General features: G+C 34.3%; 2 protein-coding genes across 11 annotated transcripts; one reads left to right on the forward strand and one right to left on the reverse strand.

Moving 5' to 3' along the window:
• Window positions 1-20: 20 nt before the first annotated feature.
• On the forward strand, window positions 21-1616 carry LOC124176369. Of its 2 annotated transcripts, none has more exons than XM_046557580.1 (3): window positions 21-257; window positions 551-719; window positions 796-1616. In XM_046557580.1, the coding sequence occupies exons 2-3, from the start codon at window positions 551-553 to the stop codon at window positions 1224-1226; spliced, it is 600 nt and encodes a 199-aa protein (XP_046413536.1). In that variant the 5' UTR covers window positions 21-257; the 3' UTR covers window positions 1227-1616. The 2 variants fall into 2 exon arrangements, with proteins under 2 accessions (XP_046413536.1, XP_046413537.1); XM_046557581.1 differs by lacking the exon at window positions 21-257 and adding an exon at window positions 286-440.
• Window positions 1198-16466, reverse strand: LOC124176362 (dedicator of cytokinesis protein 9). 9 transcript variants are annotated; one of them, XM_046557558.1, is made up of 30 exons: window positions 16252-16466; window positions 15896-16027; window positions 15428-15544; window positions 14786-14970; window positions 14621-14690; window positions 14013-14450; window positions 13331-13825; window positions 13050-13216; window positions 12810-12971; window positions 12466-12545; window positions 12097-12350; window positions 11759-12000; window positions 11476-11569; window positions 10416-10787; window positions 10132-10329; window positions 9848-9994; window positions 9565-9751; window positions 9462-9488; window positions 8955-9133; window positions 8659-8873; window positions 8158-8565; window positions 7788-8088; window positions 7549-7708; window positions 5993-6153; window positions 5321-5650; window positions 5058-5208; window positions 4187-4449; window positions 3739-4096; window positions 3368-3659; window positions 1198-3281 (listed from the first exon to the last, which is right to left on the reverse strand). In XM_046557558.1, exons 2-30 carry the CDS (start codon window positions 15992-15994, stop codon window positions 3047-3049), a joined length of 6387 nt encoding a protein of 2128 aa, XP_046413514.1. In that variant the 5' UTR covers window positions 15995-16027; window positions 16252-16466; the 3' UTR covers window positions 1198-3046. The 9 variants fall into 9 exon arrangements, with proteins under 9 accessions (XP_046413514.1, XP_046413517.1, XP_046413513.1 ...); XM_046557561.1 differs by having other exon boundaries at window positions 15896-16066; XM_046557557.1 differs by having other exon boundaries at window positions 15896-16155.
• Between the last annotated feature and the right edge of the window lie 12 nt (window positions 16467-16478).

Here is a 16478-nt window from a genome sequence, read left to right on the forward strand (position 1 = left end):
ATTTGTAAACGTCAAAGATCCTTACAGGTTTGATCAACAGATGACTCTGTCCTAAATTTGCAATATGTAACTATTTCCAATTTTTTCTCCGCATCTGACGCAGCATCGGATATGTTATCACCATTCTCTCTCTGTCTGCTACCATCTGCTGGCTGCACCCATGATCGGGTGTATCTAGCTGTTCCACGGTAGTATGTAAGGCCGTGGGGACTGAGCTGTGCTATCGAAAACGAGTTGGGTTAGGTTAGCTTAGCAAGGTACGTATTCTTTGAAATAAATACCGATCCAAACGAAAGCCGACCTGGATATGTAAGACAAATGTGACGGACGTTTATTCCATATATATAGATTCACAGAATAATAAAATTTCATAACAAACTTGATTGTTATACAAGACCTATCCGGTAATTTGTGTACCAAGATTCGAGCATCAATGAATAGTGAGTTCTTGCCGGAGTAGAGCTGAAGCAGATACTTTGATAATACATTCTTTCTGCCTTTATTACAATTGACTTTTTTAAATAACTTCAGTCCGGGTATCTTGTTTCAGATGACAGATTTGTCAACAACTGTAGCTCACTTAGCTAAACTGGGCACCTCGATTGTTTGCATGAAATATTTCAACGATCCATACTCGATTCTTGTGAGCGATAATCATTGGGCTACGAGAGCTTTTCAAATTCTGCTCTTCCACTCCATACTGGGAATTTTTCGATTTGGTAACAACATATAAATAACTGCTGATATAGCTTATTACTTAATAAGGCCAAATAACAATTGAAATTTTTACCACAGGTAATCCAAGCACCTCCAAGTATCTACGTGGATTCTACACATTTTTCTCAAAGATTATCCACACACTACCATTTGCTTTAATCGTTACAGAGATATTGCATTGGAATAAGACAAGTGAACAAATAACTCTAACGTTGTTGATTCTAACGGTTTTTCCCATTGTGTATGAGTCGAGGTCTAAAGAAAGAACAAGACGACACTTGATCGATGTTGCTGTCGGCCTAAACTTATGTGCTCTTATCTATGTCTCCCTTATAAGTAAAAATTACAGTGCTATTAGCCTAGTCGTGTCTTATGCTTTTACACATTTCTTATTAGAAGATATATCTGATCGATATGATGTACCTTACAGAGATCTTCTTCAGTACAGTCTTTGTTTCATGGAAATTTTTTCCATACTAACTCTGAAAGATCTTCAGGGCAATTACTGACCTGTTTTTATACCCATTTTAAGTGCCAAACACACAGAGCTAGGAGAAAACAATAATTGGCTTTGAGCAAATTGAGTGACCTACTTACAAGGAATAGGGTAATTGATTGAATATCAATTTAATGCATTAATTGCAAAGTTCACTGGCCTAAAAATTGGAAACAGTCCCGTAATTTATTGAACCTTCCATTCGTAATTTGTTTCGTATTTTGAAAGATTGATTCTTTTATAACCACGTATAAGAGCAGAGTCTCTATCTACATATACGTACAATATCTCATATCATTTAGAAATTTATCCAAGTTTAATATACCAGTATATTTCTAATAATGTATTTACAATCGTTTCAAGGAAATTAAAAAATGTGCACGTTATTTTACCTGCTATTTAATCACTTTACTTTCAAATGCAAAACTCTCCATGTATACCTAGTAGCATACTGGATTCTGACCATCCCAACCGAGCTTCCGACACTTGAGATGTGGTCAAAATCCAACACGCCAAGCTTGGAAACGTTATTCTTAGAACTTAGAAAGTGAATTCGAAAAGGTTCGATTTTTTATTTGATAAATTAGATCGGTGGGAATATATGGAGCATAATCAGGATGATTTCATATTTATCTTTTCCACTGAATTTTTATACCTATGTAGGTATATCTGTATTTTACAAAGCATTATAGATACACATGGTAACAACTGACTTGCAAAAAACGAGTTCAACATTAATTATTAGTATGGAAAAGAGTTAATCATCCCCTAAGCCAATAGGGTTGGAGAATATAACTTAGACAACAAATAAAGATTTATCAAATTCTAGAACTAATTCAATTTGTATAGATGAGAAAAGATTCCTACAAAATTAAAGCATTTCACTTTTTTTCAAATTTCAAATTTCAGACCAAGAGTAAATAAAATCCCTAACTTTTTATCATTTTCCACCTCCCTATTTGTTACTGTATGTATATTACCTATACTTGAATATACACATAATTATATACACAATTCATTTAAATAACAAATATTAATGTCAAATAAAACATTCTAACATTTTGAGTTTATTTTAAATTTACATTAACTACTAATTTTCACATACCACTTTTTCACTAAATCACTTAACTATTCGGCAGTACTAATTGAGATTATGATCAAAGTTAGCACATCAAGGAATTGATTTCGACTATCTCATAATTAATTTCAATATAAATTGTGCTTTATACCGATTTACAATAAGATCAGACATGTAAAATCTTACAAAAACATTTCAACACATCATTGTCATATAATTTACATATAAAAAAATTAATGAAGCTCCATAAAACTCAATTATATAAATACTTGCGGGTCAATGTGCCAATTTGTGAGGTTCCGCAGTAGCTACTATTCCCGATTGATCTATATTTTAATTGATCGAATTTTCATAGTATAGAGATACTTATATATATATTCGCTAATTAGTTTATGGCAAGAAATACAAAATGGCTTCATCGTATTAAAACATGTATCAAATATCTGCTCTAAAATCTTGTTTTAATCTTGGAATCAATTTAACTTACTATTGATCAGATAGAACTGTGTGCTACATTAAAGTAATACCATATAGAAAATTGAATACTCAAAAATTTGTACAACCAAAACTTTACGAACTAGAGCTAAACTGGCTCGAATACTTAGGACGGCTCCAAGATTTTGAAGCATAACTAATCAGTAATCAGTAATTACTGAGAAATATTTATTCGTACATTTGCTATTTTGAGTAATATGTCATTCATTTATTTGTCAACAATAAGCCAACTTCACTTGATCCTATGTTTTTCAATAATCTTAAGCGGTACTCGTGTGGTTATTAGCACCGCTAATAGCACTAAAAAGAGCAGCACTATTCCGCTTAAAACTTCCAACCTGTTCATCAGGCCAGACAGATTCACCTAACAGTGAGGACAAATTCTGACATAATTTTTGGTAATTCTCACGCAAAACTTCTTGATATTCATGCTGATCCGAAGTTATTAATTTGCTGTTTATCTGTAGAGCTGTATAACAGATCTTAACGAATTCCCTGCAAAGATAACAAGTCCACAAAATATTACTCGAATAACAAGTAACAAGTATATTCTTAATTAATTGGCTGGCAATCACATTTACCTGAAGACGTCTTTTAAATCTTCAACTTTATCATCGGGGTATTGAGGCGAAAGAGCCGGATCTAGAAATGCTGAGGCATAAGCTAACGGCCCTGCGTTAACCGTCACACATACACTACCCTGAAGCCGCAGTTGAAGTTTCTTGGCATCTGCTGGAGCAATCAGAGCAACATCTTCTAGTTCTGCAACTCTTTGTCGCATTTCATCAAGAGCAACTTCAATTGGACTAAGTTCCACAACTCGTTTCTGACAAACTGCGATACGTTTTTTCACATAAGGAAAAGAATATTGTGCTGAAAATAACCGAAAAAGTAGTGAGGTAGTGCATTTATTAAATTGAAAGTGAGAAATTATAGAAATTATTTTGATTACTTGTAAGAATCGTCCGACGCTTCCACTGATCCTCAGGATTACCCCTAGGTTTTCCTTCTCTTGTAAAAGGTGTTTCAAACATAAAACAGCACACATCATGGTTCTGCTCAAATTCAGTAACTCGAATCTCAAGTTCCAATTTTTCGAAATAGGGAATGACATGGGTAACTTGTATGTATGCCATTTTCGGATCTAATTCGCTGTTATTAACAGGCACAGAATCCATTATCATTTTCACAACATCATGACCAAACTTCTCTGAATAAAGTCTATTCAAACGCTCAGATATTTCAGATAAAGATGTTACTTTCGGCTCTTTGTATATGTATTCCTGACCACTTTCATCCTCAAAATATGCCTGAAAAATATAATTTTCATATAAAAGAAAGTCTTGCATATGTGAAAATTCAATATTTAAAAACAAATTATATCCTTCTTTAATTCTCACCGAACCAAAAAAGGCGACTCGATAAAACCTTCCCAGTAGCCTTTTGCCACTTTTAGTGACCTCAACAACTTTATTACATGCTTGAGCTAGGTGTGTATAACAATTGGACAAGGCCTGGTAGTTTCTTTTGCTCTCATACATAGGAATGATTAGCCGATATAATTGGCCCAGCAATTCAAATCTCTCAGCCTTCTCTAACGTTTCTGTACATGCCTCGAGCTGTTCCAGAAGAAGGTATTCATTATAATGAATATCCTGCACACCTGTTGAGAAGTTTTTTACTTGTTATGTCACATTTAATATTTTAACGAGCAGCATTCTATGATATAAATAGCTATAATATCCCATATATGAGTCAATTTACAGGTAATTGTCTACAAGTGAGTACGAGTTCACCAAAACACCATCAACTATTGATCCCAGTTCTAATATGCAAAAATTATGAATTTTTATCGCATATTTACAAAGTTAGGTACAAAGTGTACTGATTCACAATAAATACTGCATTACATGCTACAACGTGCATTTTCTTATACACTAAATTATCAAAGTTTTGAAATAATTATTCATTTGTACAAATAGACCAAAAGCATTGGAGAATAAAAACTAGTTTCGATATTGCTAAGTTTTTGTTTGAATTATTAAATCACATGGTGACATATATTTAAACGCTGTCATGGTATACCAAAAATATTGAACTGAATTCCAACTAATATTTGACCGTATCCTTATCCAGATTCCATGTATCTTAAGACGTCAAAACAAAAAGTGATATCTTAATTATTTCTTTATATACCGTGACATTGTCTTTTCAGGCTTAAGCTAGTGTTAGTACTTAGTATATGAAACAAACATGTGCAAGGCAACATACAAATCTCACCAGCATCAAGCTTAAGCCCACGTTCATCTCGTGAAATGTTCACAGAGATCTTGTCAAATGCTTCTGCACCCCACGTATGGATTTTTTTCAACTTTAGATACTCTGCCATTAATGCTGCTATATGCAACTGACAACACGCAGCCTATAAGAAAGTAGTGTAGTGAAGATTTCGAATTGTATTAGGAATAAAAAATTTAAAACGAATGATATAACAATCTTTCTAATCCACATGAAAAAATTTCAATTACTCTTACCTCAGAAAAATTTTCCACCCTTGCGTGATTTCGAGCCATAGTTTCAAGCCAAGTATGTCTCAACTCTGGTGTACTGGCATACGAATTAGCCAAGCTATGCTGTAAGTCTACTAGCATCTCTGGATCATTGTTGTGTTCCCGCATCTGTGCCGTAGCCATTAATACAGTTCTAATTCTTTTAGTTAAATCTTTAACCTCGACTGGAAATCCAGTTCCTTTCATAGCTTTATCAGAAGATGCATAGCTATTGATAAGGGACAGTGATTCTTGAAATCTTGAATTGTTTAGACCGATCACATTTCCTAGCATCTGCGATACAGATATAATCACCTGCAAAGAGATATGCAACTCTATAGATTAAATAGTCTGATCTTTAGGGGAAAATAAACTGCGTACGATTTCTGCTACTTTGAAAATTGCTGAGTACAAACTGACGGGCAGTAGCAGAGGATTAAGAGTGTTTACGTGCCTACAAAGAACATTGCTGGGTTGAATATATTCTTAGAACGCGCTATTTAGACACCTCTGAAAAAAAACGTAAAGACTGACCAAAATTTCCTGCCCAGCATTCCTCAGTACTAAATTGTCGTTCATGTGCACTTTTAGATTATATTACTTCCTTTCTGGAAAAAAAGGAAATTCCTAATATTACATATTAAGCCAGTAATTTACCTGCAGATGTACCCTGGTTAATCCTTTCCTGCTGGTGAACTCAAAATTGCTCCGCATAAGCAAATATAATAAAGCACACGATTCTTGCCTGATTGAACTTAGTTTACTGTTACAGCATCGGAGCAATTCGTAACACAGACGTCCACACAAAACAGCATTACCTATAAATTGGAACGTACATACATGATGAATATTTTACTTTTATTGTTCCACAACTAAACTATAAATTAGTCCGCTTCGTTTGCTTGAATCACAAAAAGTTTACTTTTAATTTTACATTATTTTTACATCACTTTAATCAAATCTGTTAACATTTTACTATACACTTTCACATAGAATTATTTCCACACCAGTCTGAATTGTTTTGACTGTAAGGAATGACTCATGTTCTTCTTAGTATGCTGTCATTTCAATTATTTAGTTATTTTATTACGTTTTGGCTAGTACAGTCAGCTATCTTGATATCTGAAAATTTACTGTAATATATAATATTATACATTGATTTGATCGCTATGCATTCAACATAGACAGTGGTTGATTGTATTATTATTTGTATTTAAATTGTTATTACATTATATGATAAAATATACCTGAATGTAATTTTTACAAAACCTTCAAATTAAATACCATTTCAGAGTGCTGTATCACATTTCTGTTCTACATCTGTCAACAACTTGACTACTTTGTAGTTTTTGTGAGCACTAGTGCTTTAAAGTCGACTTTTACGTACTAGTGCTTATCAGAACTACACAGTAGTCTCGTTTTTAACATGGGGTAGCACAGAAAATACTAGGTTTGTGGCACGTGCAAATAAAGGGATTTCTTGATTCGTGTGTGTTTCGCACTTGCCTTTGGCTTGTGAGGCTCTTTACATTCGTCGAAAAATCACTATTTTATGGCACTTGCCACGAAAATAACTATTTCAATTGATGGTAAGTTTGATTAAGCTACTTCATACTATAAACGCTTGGGAAGGTAACATGGCTTATTTAAACTTATAAGTATAATTAAGTATCCATTTTGCCACGTCATACCTGAATGAATTGAAAATTTTGTAAGACTAGTTTGTTTCATTTTCTCGTACAAAGTAACAACAACTTGAATACAAAAATGATGCAATTAACACACGTAGATGTTAAACGCATTTAAATCTAATTCGTGTATAATATTATGTATATTATTGTAAATTCTTAGATCTGAACATGGCTAGCTGTGCCAGCCAAAACGTTATTTAAAAAATCAAATATTTGAAATGATTGCTTACTGAAATCAACTCAAATGTATACATGCCAACAAAGATTGGAGATTTGATCATTGCAATAAAATATACCAAAACAGTTGTACATGAAATTGACCGTCAATTAGAATTGCAGCTAAGGATAAAAATTACAGATAATAAAAATACATTACGATGCACTATTATAGCTAATAAAGTTTGCCGATCCGATGCAAAAAAAAAAACACACCTAAGTACTAGAACTGGTTTGTACTGTGAAGACTTTTTGCAATTATTGTCATTGAGACTTTTAAACAAAACCGACTTAAAAATGTTTTACCTTGAAATAAAGTGACGGAGTAGTTGTTCAAAAAGGCTCTAAATCCGGCAAAAACATGTCTTAACAGAGTCTCAGACTGTCCTATTTGTAGAAAAGATAAATAAATGTCAAATATTTTCCGCATTACTGGATTATACCCATCTCCAGTGACAAGAGCATCCTAAGGAAAATGATATCGAAATTTAATAATATTTATTAACTCTGGTGATTTGTTACTAATAGTAAAAAAATTGATGTACCTTGAAATGAATACAGTATAATCCCAAGCAATCGAGTGCTATGAGGCCAACTTCGGTTGCCATATTAGCTTCTAATAACGCTTGATGTAACTTTCCACTCTCATTTTCAGCTAAATTTTCTCGAGCGACTGTATTATGCGTCTGCAGCGTACCAGTCCCAGAAGTTTCAGATGAGAAATCTGGTGGTGCCATCCTGGCAGGTAGAGTCATAGCCTTGACAGTACGTGGTTTCCCACCAGCGCTAGTCGAGTTACTTGCTATCTGTCGCTTTCCCACATATTTAAACTGGTAGAGGCTCATTCTAAAATGAAACGATTTATTCCAATAAGTAATTAAAAATTTTCAGAATAAATGTCTAATCTTTACTTACTCAATGACTGTGAAAAAGCTAAGTAATTCAATGTCACTGCACTGCTGCCACCAAGCTATAATCTGGTGATCGCCTAAATGCTTGACGACGAATAGAAAGCAGAGGAGTAGATCTTTGACTTCGGCTGATTGAAGTTTGTCACATCTAGATGAGGTCTGGGTGACGCTTAACGATCGTGAATGACCTTTGTGTTCATGAGTACCATTTTCTGTGGGTTCTCGAATTATAGCAGTTTCCTGAGAAATGTTCGATTGAGATGCTCCGGACATTGTAGATGCATCGGATTCTATGCTTGTGCAGGAATTTCCATTGACTAAACCCTGTCCAGCAATCGCCGCAAAGTATGTGGAGTCCCGAAGATGCATGGAGACTCTGATTGGCGATTGGGTATCCAAATTCAAAGTGAATCTGTAACGGTTGGGAAAAAAATGTATATTGCTACATCATAAAAAGAATATGGATGTCTAGAAGAGTTTGAATATACAATTGAATCAAACGTACCTATGCATTGACCTTGGTGTACTAGTACCAGTTGTATTGTTACTGTTGGTATCTCTGTTTAGCAGAAAAGAACTACTACTTGATATTCTGTTTGACGTGTTTTGCTTTCCTTCACTCTTAGATGTACTATCATGTACCAATTCTAGTCTGTGCAAATTTTCCAGCACTATACCTAGCCAAGGTATATATATTGATGCTATTCGACTCAATTGCCCCTGAAATAATATCAATTGTATCGTTATGGGTCATATTCAAAAAATTGTCGAGGAGAAATCATAAACAAATTTCAAACTCACTTTATTTTGATACCGATCATCCAGTTCATGTTTGGCCATCAAATCTCTCAATGTTGCAACTGCAACTTTTCTAATTTGTACAATTTCATTCAACGATGTTTTCACTTCTTGTAAAAGTAAACCAACCAGGAAATGGTGCTTGCAAAAGTTCTCAGACAGGCAATACTCATTCATTAACTCTGTAAGAATTTTGAATATTTGTCTTTAAACATTTTTTTTTAATAACAAAATTCATTTGTCTAATATGGTCAAAGTGCTGGGGAAAATCAATCCACTTTTCACACGTTTGCTAATCTAATTGCCATAAATATTTATGTATGTGCAATTTTGATTGAGAATGTAAGTATTACAGTACAAAACAATGACAAAAATTCTCTGTGCTATGATGTACGAAGAGGAGAAGGAATCTTCAAACGATGTAAACCAATGTGCATATTTCTCTCAACTACTATGGCTACATGAGAAAACCATAATACAGTTTGAGATTATGAATATGGCATAACATACCATCACTATCAGGCTCTGTCTCTGTATCTTCGGAGAGAGGCATAAAATAAATATATTACAAATGTACAGATTGAAGACGTAGTATGTTGTCTGAAATGCTTACCTCTGCTAGTTATTCTTGACTGCATCATCGGCAAATTAAAGGAGACATAATGTTCGTGGGAGCAAATGATTTGTAAGAACATGAATTTAAAATCATGTAAAGCACGGGGATCGCCAGGTGCAAAATTGTCCATATATGAATTGATTAACCGAAATACAAAGCCTCGATCCATGAATGTCAAACATTTCTGTGACAAGAACAAGAAAATTTCAGAAATTTGTGTGAAATAAACTTCTAATATGGTTCTACAAGTACATATAAGGATATGAAATATATAGCAGACCTTTAAAAAATGTGCGAGGCTTTTGTTCAGCTCCTGGGTTTCAACTGGCATTTCCTTGTATCTCTTCATAAGATATGGCATAATTACATCTAAAAGATTTTCTATGTTCTTGTGATATTCTTTGGAAAACCTTTCATTTCTGTGCATCTGAAAGCATGTTGCACTATCTTAATAAACTAGGAATTCTTGGATGTCATGCATGAAGTTAGACCAGGTAAAAATAAAAGTAATCCGATTTTTATGTAAATATTGAATATTTTTTGTAGTATAGCCGTAAATCTAACCTTAATTCTGCCAGTAGTTAGCAAATGCTGTGCCATACTTTTGATCATAATATCAAAGAAAAAACTGGAGTGATGCATAAACTTATTGACTACTAAAAAGTCAGTATTACTCGGTTGTAACAGCGTCGGAAGATGTTTCCCAAGCTCTTCATGTACGGTTGTAATTCCAGTTTCTTTGGATGGAGACACGAATACAAACTATAAATGAAAATATAATTGAAAATGTTTCAAGAATACATGAATAACAGAGAAAAAAAAAATAATTGTACAGTGTAAAAAGTTACCGTAACATAAGCTTGCAGTGTTTCTTTCCGTTCCGCCTCATGCACCATATTAATGATATGTATCAATACCCTGATGATGTATAAGCTTACATCTTCATTAGTTGTAAATATCAGCAATGTAAAAAGTTGGTTCAATATCGTTGGTAGAAACGTGATAGCTGTGACCTTTTGAATAGCATGAGCAGCTTTTAATATTTTGCACGTTTCTGATTCGGATGGCATAGCAGATGGCTTGGTATCTAATATTCGCTCAGCATGGCTGAATAGATTATGTAGATGTTGATCTCTGGCAAATACTGTCGAGATAAGTTGAAAGCCAACTGTGAATATTGGACGTTGTGAATCAATCCAAGTTATATCAGGTCCAGCATTCTGTATGGAAAAATACATAAGCTTCTCATGAAATAATTATACCAAAGAGAAAAATGAGTAGTTAATCTACTAACTTGTTAGAATCTTAAACAAAACTGGGACATTGAATGAAAGGACGTTTTGTGGGTGGAAACAAAGAGAAATGAAATACATTACTCTGATACACCTTACAAAAATTGAAGTGTAGTAGTGAATGAATTGAAAGAAAAAAATAAACAATAGAACAAATCTTACTTTGTATTGCGTGAAGTGACGAACATGAGGACTTGAACGGTTTTGAGGAAAGCATATAAAATAGCAAAGCGTGAATGAATCTCATCATCACAAAGCATTGTAAATATATAAATGATCAAATTAAAAGGGAAATGAAACAATAGTTATTGAACAGACGTCAGTACAACACATATATACTTAAACTCACGTATATCTGATGAGTGGAAAATGGTTGGTAAGTAAAAATACACACGCAGATAGTGCCCTCACCCAAATCTGCTGTGCGCATTGCAAATGCTTGTAGGTAATTAGAACTACTTTGTTATATCTATTTCACATATCTTAATTATTCTTTCCGACCTAATACTGGTCGAAAGAACAAGTCCAAGTATGAGTGATAATTTGAAAGTTGATGAAATGAAGAAGGGCCTTGAAAACACAAATGAAATTAGTGGATGAATGGATATGACCTTACTCTTACCCCTTTCCCTAGGCCTAGGGGTTGGATGGACAGGTAACCGGCTGGTAAATGCGTAGCTACGGGTAACACTTGAACATCCACGTTTAGCCTGATCAAAGCACGTATTTAAGAAGACAAGTTTACGAGCATTGAAGGGTAACAGACTAAATATTTAAAAAAGGTAAACACTCGTTGGACACAAAATGGTTTTAACTATTCAAACCTTGTAAGTATGAAGTCTCAATGACCAAACGATCATTTTTTTCGTATTAGTTAAATTGAATCGTGCAAAACGTACCGGCCCTTATGCAGCAATGGAGCCCACGAGTACCCAACGCAATTTTCAACCCCGTTCTCTTTTTTCTTATTCATATCACAGCTGATATGATAGAAGGAGAACAGAAGGTGATGCTTTGAAGACAATTTTGTTGGTAACCTCATTTTTATTTCTTCGTACCATGAAGGGACTGCGTTATGATGTAGAACTGAGCAAGATGCTTTAAGACGCAAAATCGACAAGCCAGGTTTCCCGTAAATACACTACGTACAAACATATTAATTATTAATATCACCTCATAAGTAAAGTCATGATCAATTACGCTTGTTTAAACAATTAATAAACAAATTGAAATTTACTCTTATGGGCTGAGCATTTTCGCTGTCATTGTCTCTAAGCTCAACAATACAAGCTATGTTTCTGGCTCTCGTAAAAATCTTCTGAGTGTCAAAAGAAAGACTTTGGGGATAAACATATAGATGATTTATGTAAGTGATGTAAGGATGAACTTCTCTTTCCGATGATCCTTCAAATTCGGCAATTTCCAAAGTCGGCTCTGATGTAGGAGGTATAGGAAATGGCTTCAATGGTACAAAAGAAGTCGTTAACGTATCTAGACATATAACGAATGACACAGTTTGAGTACTCTGAATAGGATTACAACGAATTTGGAAAAGACTTCTATTCTTTGTTAGCAAATTATTATAGAAAACAAGTTATGTACTCACTTTCTGGAATTTCTGTGATTGGTTCTATTTTTAGTTTCAACCATCCTGGTATAATTGTGAGCTTACTGAGCTTCTCTGGTCTGTAAACAAGTTACAGGATGATGAATTAACGGAAATTACTGTTTTAGCAGACTGAGTTTCTATGTTTCAAGAAATGTTCTGCTACCACATAATGATTATCAAGATACAGTTCTACTGAGGTTTAAGTGAATTTGTTTTAAATCAAGAAATAACCGACCCTAATATAGATTGAATAATTTTATGGAAAAAAGTAATAAACTGAAAGCACACAAGTAGTACGAACAAATTATTATCATCAATAACGTACAAAGCAAGTTACTTACTTCCTATATTCCGATAAAAGCTTTAATAATTCATCATCTTTGATTTTGTTTCCTTCCTGTCTGTATATTGCTGGGAAGTCTGAGGCAGTGTCCAATTCATTGCTGTATAATCTGAACAAAGGCCTTGCCGCCCAAGCAAAAGGCATTGTGTAATTTCCGAGCCTGAACATTGACAGAAAATAACAATTATTTATCACTTTTAGGTGTATCTGGAAAAAATTGGATGAACGTTTCATTTACCTTTGACATGCGGCTTTAACTTGTTTATGGAGTTTCAGACCAAGTCTAGGATCTTTCGTGGCTCTAATATAAGGTTCAGATGTTTGACAAATACCACCTTGTAATATTTTGTCTATTCTTACAACGAGAAATATGTCAGGATGTGGATTGCTGACGCTAAAGATCGCCTGCAAACAAAAAGAATTCAAGCAACCACTGAAACTAATCAATGTTGAGCTTCTATGTAAAAATGATTTGTAAATCTTGATATGACATAATAAATCGTTGCATAATTTACACACTTGTTTGGGATACATAAGCCATTCTTTTGGTAGGCTTTTGATTTCTTCTGGCAATGGAACATCCTCTTCCTTTTCAGTCATGATTCCTACTGGGCTCAATTCTTTGGAAATATTTCTAACTACTTCGTTGTTGATATCGAAGTGAAAGTTTTCTGTCAATTTCCTGCCATTTCTTACATCAAACAAACATAATGTAGTTTGATAAGGCTCGACCTGGCACAGAGAATCCTTTTCATCTATCGGAGCTTGCAATCTAAACTTCAAGCTCTCACATTTTATTAAAAGTCTTTGTCCAAATTGCTCCTTATAAGGATCTACAGTAGTGTCAGGAGAACTGCCTGTTGGGCTTTTAGCATGCGGTATGTGGGGATATATACAAAATAATCTACGTCTATTCTCACGCCTCGATAATGCTATACTTGTGTCGGTTTCTCTGGAATATCTTATTAACTGAGGGTTCATACTCTGCTCCAAGCCTTTCAAAGTTCCATACACCTATAAAACAGTGAAATTATTACTAATATTATTATTCATTAGAGTCACAATACATAATAAATGCTGGAAAAATTCTTTCATCGCTTCAAAGCTCTGGTAATTGATATCAAGATGCTAAATTACAATGACATCGGTCCTTCGATAAAGTTTGAGTTTATTGATACTAAAACACAAATTATTATCTTACTTGCATAGGCTGAGGTGATGGGGGCGGTGTATTGCAAGCTCTTTCTAATGAAGCCGCTCTCTTGTCTTCCTGCTGTTTATAGTGTTGAAGTACAGAGCTTAGTTTGAGCAACCAATCTTGTAGTTCGATTTCGCTATCTGCAGCCAAGCTGTAAGACTTGTGTGTTCCTGTCATTCTAAGTTCAAAACAGTATCTTCCACGCTTAGTGTTCCTCACAACTTCAGAGCAGAAATCCATTACTATTGTTAATTTAGCTTCTCCTTTCTTTTCATCCTTAAATAACTCAAGGATGTAGGTCCCATCTACCTCTTGCCTCAAGTGACAGTAACGCCGTTTGAACGATTTGGAACCAATGTGAACAAACATACGATCGCTACCAATCTCAGGACCTTTCATTAAGTATCCCTGCTTTGTAATCCCATCACTTTTAGTTGAATCCTGTTGAGAATATAAAAATTTTACATTATGTAAATTAGCAAATGTAGTATACGTATTATCCCGATTGACAAAGGTAAAATTAAAGATAATTTTCATTACTATTGTCAGTACAAATTAAACCGATCAAGATTATGTCAGTGATTATGGTTAGAAGTGAGATTATTTCTTACCTCATCTAATTGATCAACTTCTGTGTCAATTTCATATACCTCATCTTTAAGGTAGTCCGAATTTGTTATTCTGCAACATAGTAAGGTAAAGATGGATATTTGTAAGTCTAATTTCAACGGGTCAAATTTTCCATGGCCTGTCACTTCAAAAACCATAATACATACTTCGGTAATTCTAAGTAACTTCCGCTATATGCTGTATATTTATAATGCACCAGGTTCCAATTGGAAGAATATGTTTTAAGGCATTCTTTAGTGAGAAGGCTACAGCCATCTTCGCTCTCAGTACTTTCAGAAACTTGCCGTACGGTAGAGACGACAGTTCTATACCTTCTTGGCAACACGACTTGCTATAAAAGACCACAACATATAGGTAAGAATTCTTTGACCATCGTAACTTTTCTCACATTACTTTCTAGCTCCTCAAAAATACAGCACAAAGATTTCCGACCAGGCTAAATCTGAACTTTAGGAGTTTCTTGTTTAGATTACCAAGACACATATAAGCTAAATATTTAACATAGAGAGGGTGTGTTAACATTAAGTGTCAAATGTTTAAAACGGGAGAGAAAAAAATGAAATTTCCATACAATCTGATAGGCTGATTCAAATCATCATCAGGCATATTTTACATGGTGGTAATAATAGCCACTTTATTTTAGGTACTAAGTTCGTGAAAAAAAAGTTCCCTTTGTACCAGCCTGTAAATGCTTCAAGCTTTATGTACATGGACTAATCAATGACCAACAAAAATTTTTTGTTTAAATGTGGTATGTACTGAACTAGTACTATGTTTACAAGCTTTACCGAAACATCATCTTGAGGATACAGTAAAAGCTCGCGCTGTGGATCATTTTGCAGAAGAGTTTTGTTCTTTTGTACAAAATTTTCAAAGTCTATGGGATCAACAAGGTGTGGCTTGTTCTGAAATAAATCATAATATGTTTCATTATTACATGAACTAGATGATTTTATCTAGAAAAGAAGATAAAAATTAAAAATATTTTGCATAGTAGTAGGATGTGTTAGATTACTAGTTAAATAGTGCTGGAGAATACATTTATATCACTGTCAGATACAATTGACAGTGGATTCGATACTCTAATGTATAAAATTGAACAAGGCAAAGAACATGAAAGTTCATATTGACTGAAAGTCAATATGAACTTTCTTAATTACAAAGTATATTCAAGTTTATTGCGCTCCAGAGTTGTTGCATAATTAGCAGCCAGTGGACGATAAAAATAGACGAAAATAGACATGTGTTTGTAGTACCTGTACTGTGCTCTCTCTAACAACCTGTGATACAGTTTCCCTGAGTTGTGCAGCCATCCCCGGTTTTCCCAGACCTCGAGTAAACTTTCTTTCGCTCATCTTGACCGATGTCAAACCATCAATTTATTTCATCTGCATTAATATATAAATACATCACGTAGTACTATACACCTGCGGCAAAACCGACACTTTTTTATCGGCATTATCGCCATATTTGTTTAACGTAGTGTATGACGTAAAGAAATTCCACCTGCTAATCGCTGCGTACGAAAATCCGGTCGCAAAACATCAAGGATATAGAAACGACTGTATTGTGTATAATGCATAGCAAAGATTCATTTCAATTAAATGCTTACATTGGCAATGATGATGATACTTCATATTTTATTTCACTCATCAAAATTTGACGTTTCGTCAGCCATTTTACGGATAGTTTTTCTCTTCCTTATTCCCTATGGGTAACTAAAGAGGAACAAGAGGCAAGCAATCCACTGCACTTATGTGCTGCACCTACCCACTACTGGTATCAATGCATGAGTGTATGTATGTATATATGCAGTACACACACGTATATAAATTTCTA

Source organism: Neodiprion fabricii, chromosome 2, assembly GCF_021155785.1.
Source record: "Neodiprion fabricii isolate iyNeoFabr1 chromosome 2, iyNeoFabr1.1, whole genome shotgun sequence".
Taxonomy (NCBI): Eukaryota; Metazoa; Arthropoda; class Insecta; order Hymenoptera; family Diprionidae; genus Neodiprion; species Neodiprion fabricii.